This window comes from Mesoplodon mirus (genome assembly GCF_964341445.2).
Source record: "Mesoplodon mirus genome assembly, chromosome: 2".
Lineage (NCBI taxonomy): Eukaryota > Metazoa > Chordata > Mammalia > Artiodactyla > Ziphiidae > Mesoplodon > Mesoplodon mirus.
This window is the reverse complement of record NC_138977.1, coordinates 195,419,067-195,438,860: the sequence shown is the minus strand read 5'-3', so window position 1 is coordinate 195,438,860 and position 19,794 is coordinate 195,419,067. Positions and strand designations below refer to the sequence as shown.

The window sequence follows — 19,794 nt, the reverse complement described above, 5'->3', positions numbered from 1 at the left end:
AATTCCCTGGCAGTCCAGCGGTCAGGACTCCAAGCTCTCACTGCCAAGGGCCCAGGTTTGATCCCTGGTCGGGGAACTAAAACCCTGCAAACTGTGTGGTGTGGCCAAAAAAAAAAAAAAAAAAAAGATAGATTTCCCAGGAAACAGCTTTAAGGTTTGCCAAAACTTCTGTAGGATGGACTAAATGTCTAAAAGCGTCTGACAGCTACTTTCATCTTAAAGCATCTGAGCAGGTATGGTTACGATATTCAGTATTTCAAATTTTAAACTGCAGTCTTTATCACTATTAGACTCAGAACTACATTATTTTCCTGCAATTGTGGTTTATTGTAATCTTAATCCATTTTCTCAAAGACCATTCAACAACACATTTATGCTATTCCAGTAATTACCATGCTACCCAGAAAAACAAGTGAACAGTTTATTAAGAATTAAATGAGGGTATGGAATGTGATACAAGTAAGACACTCAAGATGGATATAATAGTACTACTCACACAAAAAGTTAAATCTCTTAAAAAAAAATCACAAGACAAAAGAAAAAGCAATTCCATCATCATAAAGTAAGGTATTTCATGCAAAAACTTCAAAGAAATCCCCAGTCACCCCCAAACCCCCCAAGCTCCTAACAAAAAGCTATCTGAAATATTGCCATGCTAACATATTAACCACAATATAATCATTCATAGAAAAGCAACACACTAATTAAGCAATGGATTAGATGAAACAACACAGGCTGCAATATTGTAAACTCATAGACCACAATGATTTTACATGATAAGCAATTCCAGAGTCACTCATAGGGTGAGCAATATGGGCTAAATGTTGAGAGATAAGGTATGTAAATATAAACTCCATTAACTCATCTCATTATCTTCTAATTATAAAACCTAGAAGCTTCCAGACCTGAAAAATTACATAAAATTTGGCATACTCCATTTGTGTTCCAAGAATGACGTTAGGATCATATTTGCCATTATTAGAGAGCTGTATAAAAGCACTTCATGGTCAGGAATTGACCTCTTAAATGATCACAATTTACATCATAGAAACACAACTCCAGATCACATTTACTGTGATTAACTCTTACTCAAGACAAGAAACATGATTTTCTAGCACTTTATGTACAAGTTACTGCAAAAGCCCAGTTAATTTAGAGACCGAATAAAATGTAAAACAAATGTGAACTGGTACAGAGAGTGAAGGGGAACAGCCTCATTAACAAAGATTTAATGGGTAACAATCTTGTCTTGATTTCTGAGAGAACTACAGTCAACAAACAGACTGCCAAGCTGTAACTCATATCTCTGTACCAAGATGCTTTAGCATATTTCATGGAAAAGATAGTTTTACGTTAAAAAAATAGGAATGGCATTTTATGGGATAGCATTCCCCTCCACAGCTGCCAAACAAGCCTGGTCACCAGGTGGTGCATAAACAAAGTGTTATTTCCAAGTGGGTGTACCATGTCATGATGAGGCAACCCAGGAGCGGAAGCACCCATTTCACTGCACCTGCCTATTCAGGAGGCCAGGAGAGAACTGGGACACCTACATTTCATGGTTTTGGGTTGAGCTTACCTATGGTGTATAGATTGGCTATAAGTAAAACAGTAAGGCCAAAGAAAAAGAACAGGAAAAAAATACTTTGGAGAAAAAACTACCCACTCCCATCTGCTATTTTTTTCCCTTTAGATTTAAGGTAATTAGAACAGACTGGAAAAATTTCAGGATTATCCTTCCCACATCTGAAAATTCAACTTCCTATTTACATTCCATGAAAAGAACACTATAATTGTTCAGTGGCAGGATTTAGCCTCCCTAAAAAATAGAAGTTCTTGCTCTAATTTTCACAAAATGACATGAGAAAATTTTCCAATGTGAAACCCAGAGTTTGAGGCTAGTAAAGAAGTGTCTTTAATAATCAGGACCATCATAGTTAGAGCTCTTTGGAATGTGTGTTATACATACAAAGTTATCACAAATTAAAATCCCAGAGTATTTATGAAACAAGCTCTTAAATGGGAAAGACTTCTAATGAGACATAAATGCTTCCATCAGCAAATTAAATCTGATGAATCAATCCTTCCCAAGTGACAAGGTCTCTGCTAACGACTCAACATAGCCTCTGGAATCAAAGGTAAAAGATCATTCAATCATGATGATGCAAGATGAAGTACAGATGAGCAGTACATATGAAAAAAATCTGTAAACCGCTGCAGTTCTAAAACAGTAGATTTATATTACAAAGCAATGTAAATAAATATGGGGCTAGTACAAAAGCTCTTATTTACAGTTTTACAAATGAAACTGTATTCAGTGTAAATGCTGTGTTTTAAAGAACACAGTACTATATAAGTAAAATGAGTTCTGTTGAGGGGAATTACAGTTTCTGTTAGAATCAATGTATAACGTATAAAAGATTCAAGTTAACTCTGTTTATAATTTAGTACAGACAAACCCAGTTTAACCTGGAATGGCATCTGTTAAAGTGCTGAAAAACAGGAAATATTTAGAAAACACTGTACACTATTAAAGCTTTATCAAGTCAGAATGTTAAAATCCTTTCACATTTTTAACCTTTTGCCACAGGCTTGTGACAAGATGATTTTTCTCAGCAAAGGAGTAAAACTTACGAGGCCACCAGCTGCTTAGATGATTTTAGGTTCAGTTTTGCTAGTTTCCTAAAACAACTATTTATCCATCAACCATACCTTCAGGCCTTACAATCTGGTAAGTAATTAAATATTCAGGATACGCCTAGAAGAGAAAGATTAATTCAAATATTGGTAAACAAATTTTTTGAAAGGAGACTTATTATAAGGATTCCTAGTGAAGAGGTTCTAAATTAGTGCTGTGGATCAGAATCATCAAAGGGCATTTTCCTTACCTTGACTCCAATCCCTTAGATTCTCAATCAGCAGGTCTAGGATAAGTATTAAGCATGTGTTTGTTTTTAATAACTGAGGTGATCCTGATACATATCCCCCAGTATACAAAGCTCTAGAGATGCTTTTGACTGGATCTATGTCACTAAGAGCAAGAGGGAATTATACATTTCTTTGCTACAGAGAGGTTAACTACTAAATATAGGATTCTAATTAATTATATTTTACAGAAGCTAAAATAAAAAAAGGATGGTTGACAAAATCTGAATAAGGTCTGTAAGGTTAGATATATTACATTAATGATATTTTCCTGATTTTAACAATTTTAAGAGAATGTCCTTGTTTTTAGGAAATACACATTGAAGAATTTAAGGATAAAGAAAGATGCCTATTACCTACTTCCAAGCAGCTCAGGAAAAAAAAAAAAAGTATACACACATACAGTAGGGAGAGCATGATAAAGGAGAAAGAGAGAATGCTAAAATGTTAACATTTGGAAGATCTGGGTAAAGGGTATAAGGGAATTCTCTTTATTATTTTTGCAATTTTTCTTTAAGTCTGAAATAATTTCCAAATATGAGTTTAAAAGAAATCCAGCTCTTAAGGCAATATGCCTTGTCAATTTAAAAGATTAGTAAGCGGTTCAAGTATGGCTCTAAAGCATTTTTGAAGATGAACAAATAAAACTGAATTACCTGTTCTCCTCTGTAAATAACATATTCAGCTAATGCTAGTCCATTTACACTGGGTCGACCAGTGACTGAGTGATGTCCTGGAGGAGAATGTGCCATTTTCATTGCACTGAACTGCAGGAAAGATTTTCCCAAGGTTACCCGGCAAAACAGCAGCTGCCTATAACATGTGAAAAGGAAAAGATCTCTCTGAAGACAAGTCGTACATGACAATTTTATTTATGTACACTACATAAGCTTTTTAATGCATTTATACATGAACACTTATGATTGTTTCTATCATTTTACCCTTTAAAGAACTTTGTAAGAATGTCTTCTACTACTCTCACTAATGAAAGAATTTGTCACTTTAATTAATCCTTATTTTAACTACAAAATGATTATCTTATAGCAACTGTAATAATCTTAAAGTGATATAGACTCTGCCATCCTGTTTGTATCCCAGCAAAAGCACAAATCATAGCCCAAGTGGGAAGGAGGAGGAGGTTTTAAGGGGATTCCATGAAGTGCCTTACAAAGTTGAACATCTACCCAGGTAAGTCCTGTTGATTCCACTTTCAAAATGTATTGAAATCCATTCTCTTCTCTTAATTCTACTGTCACTATGGAGTCCAAATCACCAAAATTTTCACCTGGACTGTAACAATGGCCTTTGAACTAGTCTTTCTGTTTCTACTCTAATTCTTGTCTAAATTATTTTCCATCCAAGCAACCAGTGATTTAGGGAAAAAAACGACAAACAACAAAAACCATAAATCAGATCGCATCGCTTTTCTGCTTAAAACCTTTTAGAGGTTACTCACTGTGCCTAGAAGAAAATCCAAATTCCTTTTAATGGCTCTAAATTCTTGAATTTTACTGTGTTCATTATGCCCAGGAGCATTAGTTTTTCTTCCCACAGGCCAAACTTTCTTGCCCTATGGCCATCAGACATACTGTTTCCTCTATCATCTAGAATGATATGTATTCTACCACTCTTCTACTGGCTAATATTCATTTTTCAAGTTTCAGCTGAAATGTCACATCTTCAAATAGGTCTTCCCTCACCAGAAGTTTTAAGTTATTACTTTCCCACTCCCCACAGGCATATGATTGGCCTTCCTTAGGTCCAATGAACTTGTTATTACTTCACTGTTTCTCTAATTTCCTTTTTTCTATATAGGAGAAGAGGAGATTTGGTGGACTAATTGATGATTCTGTCTCCAAAGAAGATGGGCTATGTACTTTTTATTCTAAATATGTCCTTTGGAAACCTTTTAGCGTTTCTTTCTTTCTTTCTTTCTATATATATATATATATATATATATATATATATATATATATATATATATATTATGGCTGCTTTGGGTCTTCATTGCTGCACGTGGGCTTTCTTTTTAGTTGCAGAGAGCAGGGGCTACTCTTCGTTGCGGTGCGCAGGCCTCTCATTAAGGTGGCTTCTCTTGTTGTGGAGCACGGGCTCTAGGTGCATGGGCTTCGGTAGTTGTGGCTTGTGGGCTCTAGAGAGCAGGCTTAGTAGTTGTGGCGCACGGGCTTAGTTGCTCCGCGGCATGCGGGATCTTGCCGGACCAGGGCTCAAACCTGTGTCCTCTGCATTGGCAGGCGGATTCTTAACCACTGTGCCACCAGGGAAGCCCTTCTTAGCGTTTCTAATAGATTTTCTATTATAGTCACAATCAGTCCCATGATAATCCAGCATAGAGATATCTTAAGTTAATAAATAAACTTATTTCCAGACATACAAGCATTCTACTCCAAAGACAGCTGAGAAGAGGTACTCGAACAATGCTTACTATTAATACTAATAATCAGAACTATTTAGCCTCCAGATAATATATGACAAGTAAAAGTAGCAATGTTCAATTTACAGAATCTCAAGAAATTACAAGCCTCCTAACCATTCCAACTTATGATCTAAAATAGAAATGGGTGGGAGGTCATACCCAGGAGGACTGACTTTAGATACCTACGTGAGTCTAAATTTAGGGGGAAAACAACAAGAATAAAACGTAAACAGTCTTTGTTTCCCTTCAGGACTACAGTCCTTTACCCTTGGTAACCTTTCAAAGTCAGCTGGGAAGCTTTTAAAAATCCCATGCATAGACCAGACCCCAGACCAATTAAGTGAGAATCTCTTGAGGGTGGGACACAGGCATTAGTTTTTTTAAAGCCCCTTAGGTAACTCCAGTGTGCTGCCAAAGCTGAGAACTACTGCTCTAGGGTTTCTACATCAGTGATCAGAAGCTTCAGCATCAGCTAGGAACTTGGTAGAAACTGGCAGAAATTCAAGTTCTAGGGCCCCACCTACTAAATCAACAACTCAGGATGCATGGCACCGGAATCTTTGTTTTTACTAGCCCTCTAGGTGATTCTGAGCTTGCTCATGTTTGATAGCTACTGTTCTAGGTCTTTATAAGCAGTGTCCTAACTATAGAATAAACCTCGGTAATTAATCTTACTTGATTTTTCAAATGGTGAAAGATAATTTATTTACCTATGAGGATTTTATCGATTAGACCCAAGTCATTTGAATGATTTTAACAACCGAGTTAGACCAGGGTAACTAAAAGTAGGAAAAAAGTACAAAGTAGTTCTTTGATAATGTGCTTTCTAAAGGGATTGATGTATTTTATTATAACTTTTTGAGTAGTAGCATCACAGATTGAGGATTAGGATCACTATCACAGTGGAAGAGGGTCTCCCTCACACATTGCCATGAAATGATTAGGTTTAACAAGTAATGCCATTTTAGCCTTTGAATACTAGATTTTTAAACAGTCCACAATAAAATCTCTTTCATGCCCAGTGATATTTTCTATTCCATATTCTAAAAGCACCATGTGCTCTAATGATTGAATGAGTTGAATAGGTCAAGTGCGTAGAACTGTGCTTGGCCCATACAGATCATTTAATAAATATTAGCCATTACTAGAACTGGTGAGAGGACCAAAAGCAACCTGAAATATGACTAGCTTGGATTCCTAAAGTTGTCCGAGATAATGTTTTGCCCCCAAAATTTCTCAAATTTGAAACCAGTTCTTATCTGATTCTTATCAAAATAAACGAGAACAAGTGATCTCTTACCTGTGGCAAATGTAACAAGATCTGTCTTTGTGTACTGGACACCCAGTACCTCCTCCGATTCCATACACATACTGATTGCTTTTGGAAGAGTTTTCAGCAAAATAGATCCCAGCTCCAAACATGCCACCTATGTAGGCATGCCTTTCGTCAAAGCCTTTATGAATAATTGCATTCACAAAGGGAGACCCTAAAATACATATAAATACATAACATTTAAAAATTATCTTAGAAGAAAAAGAACAAAAGCTAAAGCCTCTTAGAAGTTAAATTCTTAAACATATATACACCACCACCACAATAAAGCAAAATCAAAACACAAGGGTTAACAAGTTAACTGTCAGCTAGCTCACCACTTTAGAATAAATAGTTAGTTTAGAAGAACTGCTAACATGAATGAATGTTTCTAATAGGGTGGTGGTTCAGATGCCAAGATAAGGACACATACAGATTCAACTAGAAAAACAAACAGATCACCTGAAATATCAGTGCTAGAGTTATCAAATTCCAGGCCCCAAATTCATACATATCCAGAACCAAGAGTCTCATATTCACCTCTTATGGGAAGGCTGAATGCAATTAGGTCATGCAATGATGCACACATCTGTGTACTTTTTCTAGATATCAAAAGTGGCCAAAGTGATCTTTTCATGTTCATTTTCTTCTTTACACCTCTTCTCTCCTATCCTTCCACTTCTCTGCCTTTTATCACTTGCTAGTACCAGATTTCAACTGTAAATGTGGTGTGTTCCTTCATTCCCTACATATTGACTTCTTTCTCCTCCTTCCTTGCACGTGTGCCAAGAAGGAGCTTAGCCAAAGGAGAGGAGGTACTAAGCATGGGTACCAGGCCAGGGAGTGGAGTGAGGCTGGGGGTTGGGAAAAGCCAGTAAAACACAACTAACTGATCCATCAAGATCAGTGTCCCTGTTCATAAAGGGACAGGAAAATACAATGAATTCCACTTTACAGAAATACTGAAGAATACAATAACTTATTTGAATTTGGAAAAACCAAAAACCATTTCTATTATAAAACAGAAAAAATTATTCATTACAACCATCAAGTCAATACATAAATAAATATGTTCTGTGACAAGAAATTATCATGATGATTTTTAGGGTTTTGGAATGAGAAGTACCATTTAGATATTATATACCAATTCAGTCTGCTATAGCCATTCTTCCAGGGGACTGTGAAATTTAAATGCTGTGTTTTATAGAACTTTACCAGTCTCTAAAAATTTTCTGCAATCAAAGCCAACTGAAGGAACAGACTGGACCGATCATGGGTAATGTGCTTGAAGACTTGATAAACACTACATTAATATCTATATTAATCTTTGCTATAAACATGAAACACCAATCATCAACACCTGCCAACTTGCAACATAAACAGGAAATTTCAAGAATGACAAGTAATGGTGCTCGCAATTCAACAAAAGTTCTCAGAAAACTCCATAGGTTCAATGACAGTGGCTCTTTTCGCTGAAGTTAAATGTAGCCTTGACACTTAGAATCAGTCAGAACAGGATGTATATATTCTTCTGAGGCAATTTTCAGATCTTATTTTAACTTTAATTCACCCAACCAGTTAAAAGTAAAATACACCATTTTTCAGAGTAATCATCACACAAAATCAACTATATTAAAAGGGAAGATATGAATAGTCAACATTCTCATTTCTACACTTTTTCTGTTACGGTAATCCTATTTATACATGACCCATTGTAAAACATACAAACTCTAAAGACGTTAAAAACACAGGGACTTCCCTGGTGGCGCAGTGGTTAAGAATCTGCCTGCAAATGCAGGGGAACATGGGTTGGATCCCTGGTCTGGAAGATCCCACATGCCACAGAGCAACAAAGCCCATGCGCCACAACTACTGAGCCTGTGCTCTAGAGCCTGTGAGCCACAACTACTGAGCCCATGCGCCACAACTACTGAAGCTCACATGCCTAGAGCCCGTGCTTCTCAACAAGAGAAGCCACTGCAATGAAAAGCCCGTGCACTGCAACGAAGAGTAGACCCTGCTCGCCGCAACTAGAGAAAGCCCAGGAACAGCAACGTAGACCCAACACAGCCAAAAAAAAAAAAAAAAAAAAATTTAAAGATTTACAGAAATACTGTTTATTTTTTTAAAATGACATGAGGAATATACAGATTCATTATTATTTCAAACCTGACAAAAAATGTGGAGGAGGATGGTGGTAGGGTTGGGGGAGAGGAATCTTACCATGAAATAGCATTCTTTCATTTGCATGGTTGTGGTTTTCTTCAGAAACTTCTTTCCTCCGGTGAGTATATCTTTCCCATAGTTTCTTGTTACAAACTTTCTGAATCTTTAAAAAGAAACCAGAAAAATAAAATCTCTAGATCATAATAATTAATCTTATCTAAAAATGGGCCACATAGGGCCAGAAGAGAGGCAAAACTTTTCTCTGAAATATAAATTATGTGTTATTTTTAGTCAACTAAAAAACTTTAACCCAACCATAAAAATGGAAATATAGGTACATTTTGGAAATCAAAAAACTACAAAGGGGAAAAAAGCTATATGTAAAGGTCAAGAGAACCGTTAACTGATTAAAATACTTCCATTCTCATTACTTTAGAATTATTACTAAAACATCTCCAAATCAGACATGCTGAGTTCTGTATGGAAGTATAAGAAAGAGAATACTATCCTTGCCCCCCCTGCTTTATCTGGCTGAAAGTACCATCTTTATCTGTTTTTAATTAAAAATATTTGAAATACACAAGTCAGAATGGCCATCCTGATCAGAAAATCTACAAACAATAAATGCTGGAGAGGGTGTGGAGAAAAGGGAACCCTCTTGCACTGTTGGTGGGAATGTAAATTGATACAGCCACTATGGAGAACAGTATGGAGCCTCCTTAAAAAACTAAAAATAGAATTACCATATGATCCAGCAATCCCACTACTGGGCACATACCCTGAGAAAACCATAATTCAAAAAGAGTCATGTATCACAATGTTCACTGCAGCTCTATTCACAATAGCCAGGATGTGGAAGCAACCTAAGTCCATCGACAGAGGAATGGATAAAGAAGATGTGGCACATATATACAATGGAATATTACTCAGCCATAAAAAGAAATGAAATTGAGTTATTTGTAGTGAGGTGGATGGACCTGGAGTCTGTCATACAGAGTGAAGCAAGTCAGAAAGAGAAAAAAAATACCATATGCTAACACATATATATGGAATAATAATAAAAAAAAGTTTATGAAGAACCTAGGGGCAGGACAGGAGTAAAGATCCAGACGTAGAGAATGGACTTGAGGACACGGGAAGGGTAAGCTGGGACGAAGTGAGAGAGTGGCATGGGCATATATACACTACCAAATGTAAAACAGATAGCTAGTGGGAAGCAGCCACATAGCACAGTGAGGTCAGCTCGGGGCTTTGTGACCACCTAGAGGGGTGGGATAGGGAGGGTGGGAGGGAGACGCAAGAGGGAGGAGATATGGGGATATATGTATATGTATAGCTGATTCACTTTGTTATAAAGCAAAAACTAACACACCATTGTAAAGCAATTATACTCCAATAAAGATGTTAAAAAAAAATTGAAATAGCCACACCAAACACACACACACACACACACACACACACACACACACAAAAACACATACACCTACCTAGTACTCCCTCTATCCTTCCCTATCCCTCCAATTCCTAAAATCTGTCTGGAGAAGAGTTAAAGATGGATACTGGTTTCATTAGGAGTACTGTCAAAATTCACAATCCTAGTGCTGTTTCTTAGCTGTATTTAAGGGTGCTTCAGCCCCCTGCTGGTCCTAGAACACATCTGGGAGCTGGTGGTTTTAGTCTTGGTTCAAATTAACTCAAAATACCATCACAGACATAATCAAGGCAGACAATTGGCATAAACAGAGCTCATTAATGTTTAAAAATAAAAGGGAACAAAGTTTTATCAATGAAAAAACTTTTATTAGATATCACATTAAAATACCTTTATAGAGGAAGAAAACAGCATACCTCCCAAGTTCAGTAACTTTGGAAATCAAACACATATTCTCTTCCCTGCCTTCACCCTTAACAAACCTCTACACATTCTGTTACTGCTTGCACACAAAAGGGACTTGACTGAAATTTGCCTGTAGTAGGAATAATTATTTGTCTTATTAAAAATTACTATATATATATATATCCATGAATAGAAATCTCAAGATGTCACTCAGGTCATACTATGATATGAACTAATAAAATACAACTCCCAGAAGAATAACCCTTTCACCTGAATAATGTGTGCTTGTTTTATATCATCTTATTTCTAAATAGTATGAACACAGTGATCTCAATGAATAATTTTAGTATTCACTAATTCTAAAATATGACATCTATTAGTATACTCATAATAGTATATTATTGTGAGACAGTAATACAACACAGCTGAAAAATTTGATACTGTTCACCTTTGAGTTTAAAATTTAGGTATTAGAAAGATACTTGCCACATTTTAATTATAACTCTAAGTCTTATAATGATTAAGAATATATCAATGTAGTTAATAGAAAATCACTATGCATCTCAAGTAGAGTATGCAGTTTGGTTGCTATATAGCTTAAACAACAACAACACAAACTAGCAAAGCTGAAAAAGGTCCTGAGAAGAGTAACTGATATCAGTAACAGGACTCTCTTTAAAACATTTTTTTTAAAGACTAGTTTTGGAAAGATGGAAGGTATAGAAGGAATACTACTAAAATTACCGAAAATTGGTATATGTGGGGACTCACAGAAACCTGTAGTAGTCACAGTTATGACAAACAAACCATGGTGTAATTATAAAGATGGGAGTCCTTTCATAAGTCACAAAAAAATTCAACTTTGTTACAACAGAGTACCTTAATAGTAGTTTACATATTTAAAGTCCTAAACCTGCAGGCTTTACCTTTACCCCAAGATAAAGCATAATCCCTAAACTTAAATATGTTCAACAGAGGCTGAACTAGTGTTTAGTACAGAGATTTGAGGGTCTTAAACCTTCCAAGGACATATTCTTTCCCAAAATATCCCCTGATGCCCTGTGAAAGACTTATTGGGCTGGACAGATAACATTCTTGTGAAAGTTAATCATGGCTTCGGGCTTTGAAAACTATGGTCTCAGCAAACTTTATTTTCACTAACTTATTACCTTGAGAATATTGTATCTGTTGAAGATTCCACCTGCATGACCTCCATCTCTGTGCTCTCGGACTGTACTCTGCATCTGATGGAAAAATATTCCAAATATACGTGCGTTAGCTTTCGTGTTTTTTTTGATTTAGGGAACATGTTATTGACTCATATGATTCTATTTTTGAGAATACAAAATGGGTTTTTAATATTTTTGTTGTTTAAGGAATGAGTTCTATAAGTTCACATGTACTGTTTTTGAGAGATAGCAGATAGCTAATACAATCTAAAAATACATATAGGTGAAAATTATAAAATGCAAACTGCAGGAAGAAAAAGAAACAAGCAGATGCATAGGTGAGCTAAACATACAAAGCCAACCACTTGACATACCAAAAAAACCCCCCAATGATTTATTTGTTCCCATTTGTTTTGCTCTAATAAAGCACAATTTGTATTTCATTGAGAGTTGGGAGTTTCCTGAGCTTTAGAACTAAGTCTCACTCAACTTTGTATCTCTGTGCTCAGCTCACACATTTAGGGTATGATGTTCTTCAAAGTGCAAGGCAGTATTCTAAGATTTTGGTGGATCCAAGAGTTTTGTGGAAAGAAAGCTAGAAAAAAATTTCCTAGATAAGTAGCATTCACATGTTTTGGGCCTTGTCTAAGATACTGGGCTTTGCAATTGTCTTCATGAAGGAATGAAATATGAGCAACCTCTTCTTCAACAGAATTCTGTGTATTAATTGTAGTGCTAAACCAAGTTATTAGAATTAAGGTTTACTGAGATAGTGTACTTTAAATGCAGATTTCAGAAGTTTTCCAGGTGGTAAAGAGTTAGGGACATTAAAAAACCCTGCTACATACATGTTCAAGTAGATCTGGAAACTTCTGGGAAATTTAGCCTACTGAACCAACGTTTACTTAAGGTATATGAACATACCTCTTCCTCCACAGACTGAAACTCTTTATCATCAGGAGACAGATCTATGAGAATTGTTCCACTTCCAGAGGTGTTCAGAGTTAAGTATGGGTTAAGACCTATCAAATGAAATTTAAAGGTAAAAAAAAATTTGCCAAAAAACCCCCCCAATAAACATCAACCCAAAACAACCACCTAATTTATCTGATACTACCAATTTTAAAAAACTTTTTATTTTGGGATAATTTAGATTTACAGGAAGGCTGAGAGCACTGAGAGTTCCTGTGAACTCTCACTCCACTTCCTAATGTTACCATCAGGAACATTAATGTTTCCTTAATGTTACCATTTTACACAATCATAGTACATCTGTCAAAAATTAAGTAAATTTCAGATTTTATTTGGATTTCACCAGTTTTCCCCACTAATGTCCTTTTACTTTATCAGGATCCAAACCAGAATATCACACTGCATTTAGATGACTTTTTTTTAAATCTTACAAGTCATAAGGGTTTTGTGAGAATAGTTCAGAAAACCTTTCTGTTCTTTATTTCCTATTTGTCACATGTTTTCTTCTTCAAATTATTTCCTTTATTAACTAGGTAGCCCTTTCAGCATTTGGTCCCTTTATTTTTTGTAAAACTGAGGAAGAAACTTGCGTGGCCTTAGGTAATTTTAAATCATCCAAGAACGAGAAGTCGTAAAGTCTACTAACGATGGAATGCTTATTCTAACCCATGATAGATTCTTTAATTCAGCAATGAATTTGTCATATTTTCTGAATGTCAACAGTCAAGATAATCATATATATTTTTGTATCTTTACTCTCACAAAAGCTTTTTAAATGGAATCTTAAAAGAGAATTTTCTAACTTCTTTGTTACATCTGTAACACAACTCTCCTTTAATCTCTACAAGATCTCCAGAGCTCCACTGTTTTCTGAGTTAGGGCTCAGATCCTTTACTGCTGGGTTAATGCATGGCAGTTTGCCTCTGGAGACTAAGAGCACTGTTCTGGTCTGAGTAACAGTACTACCACCAACATGCCAAACTCTGATAAAGATGTATAGATATGGCTGAATTACGTAATGTCTACAAGAAGTACGGAGACTATACAGAGAAGGTATTTTATAGAAAAAACACTTAACAGAATAAAGTCTGTGACAAACACTTGACTAAGCTATCTTCTAATGGCCTCAAGACGACATTTATCAATGCTGAAAGATCAGAACAAGTAATCTATTTTTTTTTTAAAAAAATTATTTATTTATTTATTTATGGCTGCATTGGGTCTTTGTTGCTGCGTGTAGGCTTTTGCTAGTTGCAGCAAGTGGGGGTTGCTCTTTGTTGTGGTGCATGGGCTTCTCACTGTGGTGGCTTCTCTTGTTGTGGAGCATGGACTCTAGACGCATGGGCTTCAGCAGCTGCTGCGCATGGGCTCAGTAGTTGTGGCTTGCAGGCTCTAGAGCAGAGGCTCAGCAGTTGTGGCGCATGGGCTTAGCTGCTCCGCGGCATGTGGGATCTTCCCAAACCAGGGCTCGAACCTGTGTCCCCTGCATCGGCAGGTGGATTATTAACCACTGCACCACCAGGGAAGTCCCAGAAAAAGTAATCTATTGACTTGATGCACTGAATGATAGCTAAGGCTGTTAAGTCAGCGAGATGAGAGGCTGTCAGAAACTTGCCACTGGTTCCATTTTGCAAATTGGGTATAATAAAGGTATAGAATCTTGGCTTCAAATGAAAATGAGGAAAGTGGTAACTTTATGCAGGAAAGTGACCCTGATGTGCTACATCAGACAGAGTCATTCTGTGTCATGATGTTTCTCCTCCATGTAGGAATGAATGTTCCTACTAAATTGTAGCTGGATATTATCAGAATGACCAGAGGCAGCATGGAGGTACGTACCTCTGACACTTGAAGGCGGTGTATCTGTTTCCATCATTGTTTCCTGAGCCTTTCAACAATCTTAACTGCTATCCTACCAGATCCAGTGTTTTCTAGTAGAGTCATGATGGCAGTCCACAACTGAGGGTTCTAGCTCCTCTTCATACTAACATTCCAGGGAGCCATGAGTCTTCCCTCTTCTTTATCTCATAAAATTTTGTCTTCTATACTAGAAATATCCAAGACTATCTCACATTTTAAATGTTTTGCCCCGGTTCCTATCAGGCAAGTAAAGTGCATCTACCTTTAATCAATTCTATTCCAGAATTCCAGTTTAAAACATTCTTTAGGGCTTCCCTGGTGACGCAGTGGTTGAGAGTCCACCTGCCAATGCAGGGGACACGGGTTCGTGCCCCGGTCCAGGAAGATCCCACGTGCTGCGGAGCGGCTGGGCCCGTGAGCCTGGCCGTGGAGCCTGCGCGTCCGGAGCCTGTGCTCCGCAACAGGAGAGGCCACAACAGTGAGAGGCCCGCATACCGCAAAACAAACAAACAAACAACAAAAAAAACCCCAAAACATTCTTTAGCTTGAATCACCTGATTTTCAAAGCTCTCTTTTTTCTTCTTCAAGAGGTGGACCTATCCTGGCTAGCATACATCCTTCCCTAAAAATTCTCTCATTTTTGCTAATGGGGGTTTGTCTTTAACCAGTTGTACAGCCAGGTCTTCAATTACAGGATGCTTCTGACCCTGGGGTACATCACTCCCTCAGTTTAACAATGAACTTAAAATGTGGTTCTGACACCTAAAATAATTCATCTTTTATACCCAAGACCTGATATACATACAGGAAGTGTGAATATCTACTGAACAAATGCAATTTGCATTTTCCTAACGTATCAACATTCAAGAGAAATAAAATATTATTCAACTTTGTTTTGCTAAGTTTCTTTAGTTGCAACATTACTGTTCCCCAATATTTTTCTTTTTGTTTTTCTTTGGTTCCCCAATATTTTTACTGCAAGTGTTTAGAATTTAACTACAATAAAAGAGATTCACAACATTATTTTATGCGCAGGCCTGAACACCTAGTCATTACCTATTATATTACCATAAGATATTAGATATTCAAGTTTCAGATCTTTTAGAACCATACAATTTTTGAGCTACAATAACTTCAGAAATAAATGAATGGAAATAACGGAAAAAACTTCAGCGATAAAGCAACACCCACATTTCTCAATGGTCCAGACACTTCACTTAGGTTCACAGAGTTAAAGGTAGCAGCTCAGGAAGCTTAACAGTGGCAGATTTAAGATTCGATCCCAGGTTTCTGGAATCCTACTCAGTACGCTTCTTATTAAGTGGACTCTCTGTTACAGATCTTAAAATTATCATTTACTAAGTTGAGGGCTGCCTTTGTGCAAGCTGTTAAACTGATGATAGCAATGACTTAAAATGAAATACCTTGTTGCCCAGAGATAAGTCTCTCAACTCCTTTAATTAGTTTGTGTCTATGTCCATAAGCATTGATCCCAATCTCCTTCAGCTCCTTGTGCCCCATCTCAACTAATACATCCAAAGTGATCTTACAAAAGAGAATGAAACTGTTTAGAAGACTTGTTTGGAAGACACTCATATATTGGTGTTCTCACAATGTATTAGATTTGCAGTTATTTCAAATTATTCTGAACAGATTAGAAATGAAAGCACACCAGCTGTTAAACTGAAACTGAAAAGTTGCAGCTAATTAAACAGAAAGTTGAGTCACGAACTACCAAAAATATCATTATTTTCATTTAATATAAGAACCTGAGCAGAACTAAACTGTAAAACAAAAATGCATTTTCAAATTAGCCACATTTAGGCACACTATTTTATCATCACTCTGCATCCAACCTATTTACACAATGTTCTAATGTAATGTTCCTACAGACTCTGGACTATGCTAACTGATAATTTGAGCATCATTGTTCAAACTAAGCCTTTTACCTCAAATATATTATTCCCATTTTGTGAATTTTTTTACATATCTTCCATGAAGCTTTCCCTGAACAGTCCAGCTTGTAGTAACTTTTTTTTTCTTATAATTTCTATGCCCAAAACTTGACTCTTTATATGTTCTTGGTATAGCCCCCTAACTAGATTGAAAGTTCCTTAGGGGTGCAAGTCTATAATAATTATATTTTCTGGACTCAAAAAAATCAGTGAATGTATTCTGACAGAATACTTTAAATTAGGACTATTCTAGAAACGCCCAGATATATAGTTTGTGTGTCTATGTATCTCCCCATAGTGGCTAGCAAAGTGTCAGGCTTAGAGTGGGTAGTGACTGACACAACAGAAATGAACAAGCTGAGCTCAAGGATAACTTACTTTTAAGAAATGAATACGCTAAACTTACTCAAGAAAGCTATTTTACTGCTACTACACAAGAAACAATTTTTATGTGCTAATAAACTAAATGGATATTCCAAGAACAAGCCAAATTAGAAGACTGACTGATTTCCAGTCTCTTAAAAAAACATCCTTTTCACCCCTCAATAGGCTGAATGGTTCAGGGCATTTCAAGTATGTTCTATTTTTCCCTTGAGGTTCCCCCAAACACCAAACCAAGCAAAACAACTCATGTACTTACCTGTTCTCTCTCAAATATATCCATTAGGTGTTCAAGTCCAAGATTCCTTACAAACTGAGTTATGCTAAAATCTACTCCCGGAACTAGAAAATAAAAAAAAATCACAGCACACAAAATTTCATATCAGAATAACGTATATCAACATTATAATAGCAAAGTTTTGTGACATTATTACATGCATGAAGAATGTAAAGATGAAGCAAAATATTAACAGCCGTTTGGGATATAATATTAAACTTAACATCAAAAATTGCAAGGAGAAAGCTATAAAATTTCAACATTATTAGAAGAAAAGAGTTAACCAATGGGGAACTCTCATGTTACAAAGAAATCTTTTCTTTTTAAGAAATTTTATTTTTAATTGTATCTTTAAAATGTTTCCATACAGCTTAAACTAATAAAATGTTATATGTCAATTATATCTCAATTAAAAAAGCAAAGTCTCCCTATCTTTGAAGAGGTAAGCTATTTTACAAAAAACGTTTATGAAAACAAGTTCCAGTGTTGCACAGGGTGGGATCAATTTTGACAAGTAAAAGGTAAAGAGACTGTAGGTATGTGTCTTTTTTTCTTTTCTTTTTTTTTTTGGCTGTGCTACATGGCTTGTGGGATCTTAGTTCCCCAACCAGGGACTGAACCTAGGCCCACGGCAGTGAGAGCGCTGAGCCCTAACCACTGGACCGCCAAGGAATTCCCTTTCTTTTCTTTTTAAAAAATGATATTCAAAATTAGGTATTTTGATGTGGGGTTAAAAGTATTTCATAATTCTGTAATAATACACTGGAAGAGATAAATAAAGGCATAAGTACTCAACCAAAAGGACTTCTATACCTTTCAAAAAGTATGTTTACATCTAAAGAGTAGGTTAGCAGCAGAACACTCATCAAGTCTCATCGCGAAGGGAGAAAGTTTCATTAGGAATTCTAATACTAATGTAAAGAGAACAATAAAAGGCCAAAACTTTTAGGCTATATTAATCTGATACTAACAGTTGTATCTAAGGTTAAAAAATGACTTTTTAGTAATCCAAATGACAAATATGTGGCTACAATACCAGTTATTTTGGCTGAATGTCTCACCTTCCTTTTTCTCCAAACTGGAAGCACCCTCTGTTCCACCTGAACTAACTACTGAAGACAGTTCAGAAAAACTGCCGGATAAGTTGTCAAGACTGCTGGCTGCAGAAAGGCTTGATGGGCTGGATGGACCTGAAGACAGAGCATCTGCAGTGGCTCCTGGGCTTCTCACGCCATTGAGCACTTGAGATTTATAACACGAAGGCAGAGCAGAAGGGGGCATGGCTGCTGTCAGGAGAGCACTGACATCATCTGCCTAGGGTATATGTCAGAGAGATGAAATCTGCAATAAGCAAGTTTTAAAATTCTATACTATACCCAATAGAACGCATTAAAAAATATGACAAAACCCAGCAGATGTGCACTAGAATTGATTATATAAAAATTATTTTAAAAAGTGAACCAAATTAAGTAATATTCAGCTAAATAAGTGATATTCAGCTATTAAACATAAAACATAATACAGAACACATCTTCTGAGACATACAAAATAAAACTGTTAAATGTGGCAAAGCAAGAAAAAAATCCTAAGATATCATGATTGAAAAGCACTGAAATGAATTTTAGAAATATAAATTTTTAAAAGATTTAAAACCTTTTAAAGGCATTCTGAAGACGTAATTCAATCTACATAGAACTTTAGTCAACAGAATGAGGTTTTTTTTTTTTTTGGAAAATATTCAGTAATATATTTGTTCCTCAAAATTGAACATTTGGAAGGGTAGGAAAAAAGATAATCATTTTAATCAAATCTACTGGAATGGAAAAAAAATCCCCACTTTACTGGTATATTAATTTGTTTAATAAGTAACAAATAACTATTCTTTAACAATGCTCAATTAAGACACTAAGTAATTAACATTCAGCAAGAAGTAAACAGTACTTGTTTTCATGGCTTTTCATTTATACTGCCTTTTCAATCCTCACCTTTTTCTTCCCCTGAATCTGAGGACTCCCATGACACTCATAGTTGGTATCTAACACTTAAAAGTAACATTAGCACAATTTACTGGGTACTTTTTATGTACTTGATATCACGCCGAGGACTTTAAATACATCACCTCATTTAATTCTCCTATTAACCAGATATATTTTACCTGCATTTGGAGATTAGGTAACTGAGGCTTTGAGGTTAGGCAACTTGCAACACTGTACAACTGTAAGTGGTAGAGCTGGAATTCTAAGGCAGGTCTGTTTGACTCTAAAACCCATGCATGTTCTTAGTGCACCCTGTTTCAATGTCACTTAATTATATCTAGTGGACTAACATATGTGCAGACTGAATTAGAAAAGGTCACTTCTAAGGTAGTTTGGAACTGGAAGGATATTTCCCTTAAGAAATAATGTTGCATATATGGTTGGGTTGTCAGCCTGCTGAGAAAATTCTAGCCAACCCCCAATGCAGCTGAACTAAATCAGCTTCTCAATGTAACTTGCAACAGTGG

General features: G+C 36.2%; 1 protein-coding gene across 3 annotated transcripts in view; it reads right to left on the bottom strand.

The window, feature by feature from the left end:
• Window positions 1-407: 407 nt before the first annotated feature.
• The window catches only part of TNKS2 (tankyrase 2), a 62,555-nt gene continuing 43,168 nt past the window's right edge, over window positions 408-19,794 (bottom strand). For 2 of the 3 annotated variants that reach the window (XM_082604053.1, XM_082604054.1), the window contains 9 exons: window positions 18,353-18,605; window positions 17,274-17,356; window positions 16,103-16,223; window positions 12,771-12,868; window positions 11,847-11,921; window positions 8,898-9,003; window positions 6,663-6,849; window positions 3,582-3,738; window positions 408-2,758 (listed from right to left, as the gene is read on the bottom strand). In XM_082604053.1, coding sequence (XP_082460179.1) covers window positions 2,696-2,758; window positions 3,582-3,738; window positions 6,663-6,849; window positions 8,898-9,003; window positions 11,847-11,921; window positions 12,771-12,868; window positions 16,103-16,223; window positions 17,274-17,356; window positions 18,353-18,605 — 1,143 coding nt within the window. In that variant the 3' untranslated portion in view covers window positions 408-2,695. Of the gene's footprint in view, window positions 2,759-3,139; window positions 3,739-6,662; window positions 6,850-8,897; window positions 9,004-11,846; window positions 11,922-12,770; window positions 12,869-16,102; window positions 16,224-17,273; window positions 17,357-18,352; window positions 18,606-19,794 lie in introns of those variants that run through there. The other variant, XM_082604052.1, reaches the window with a different exon arrangement.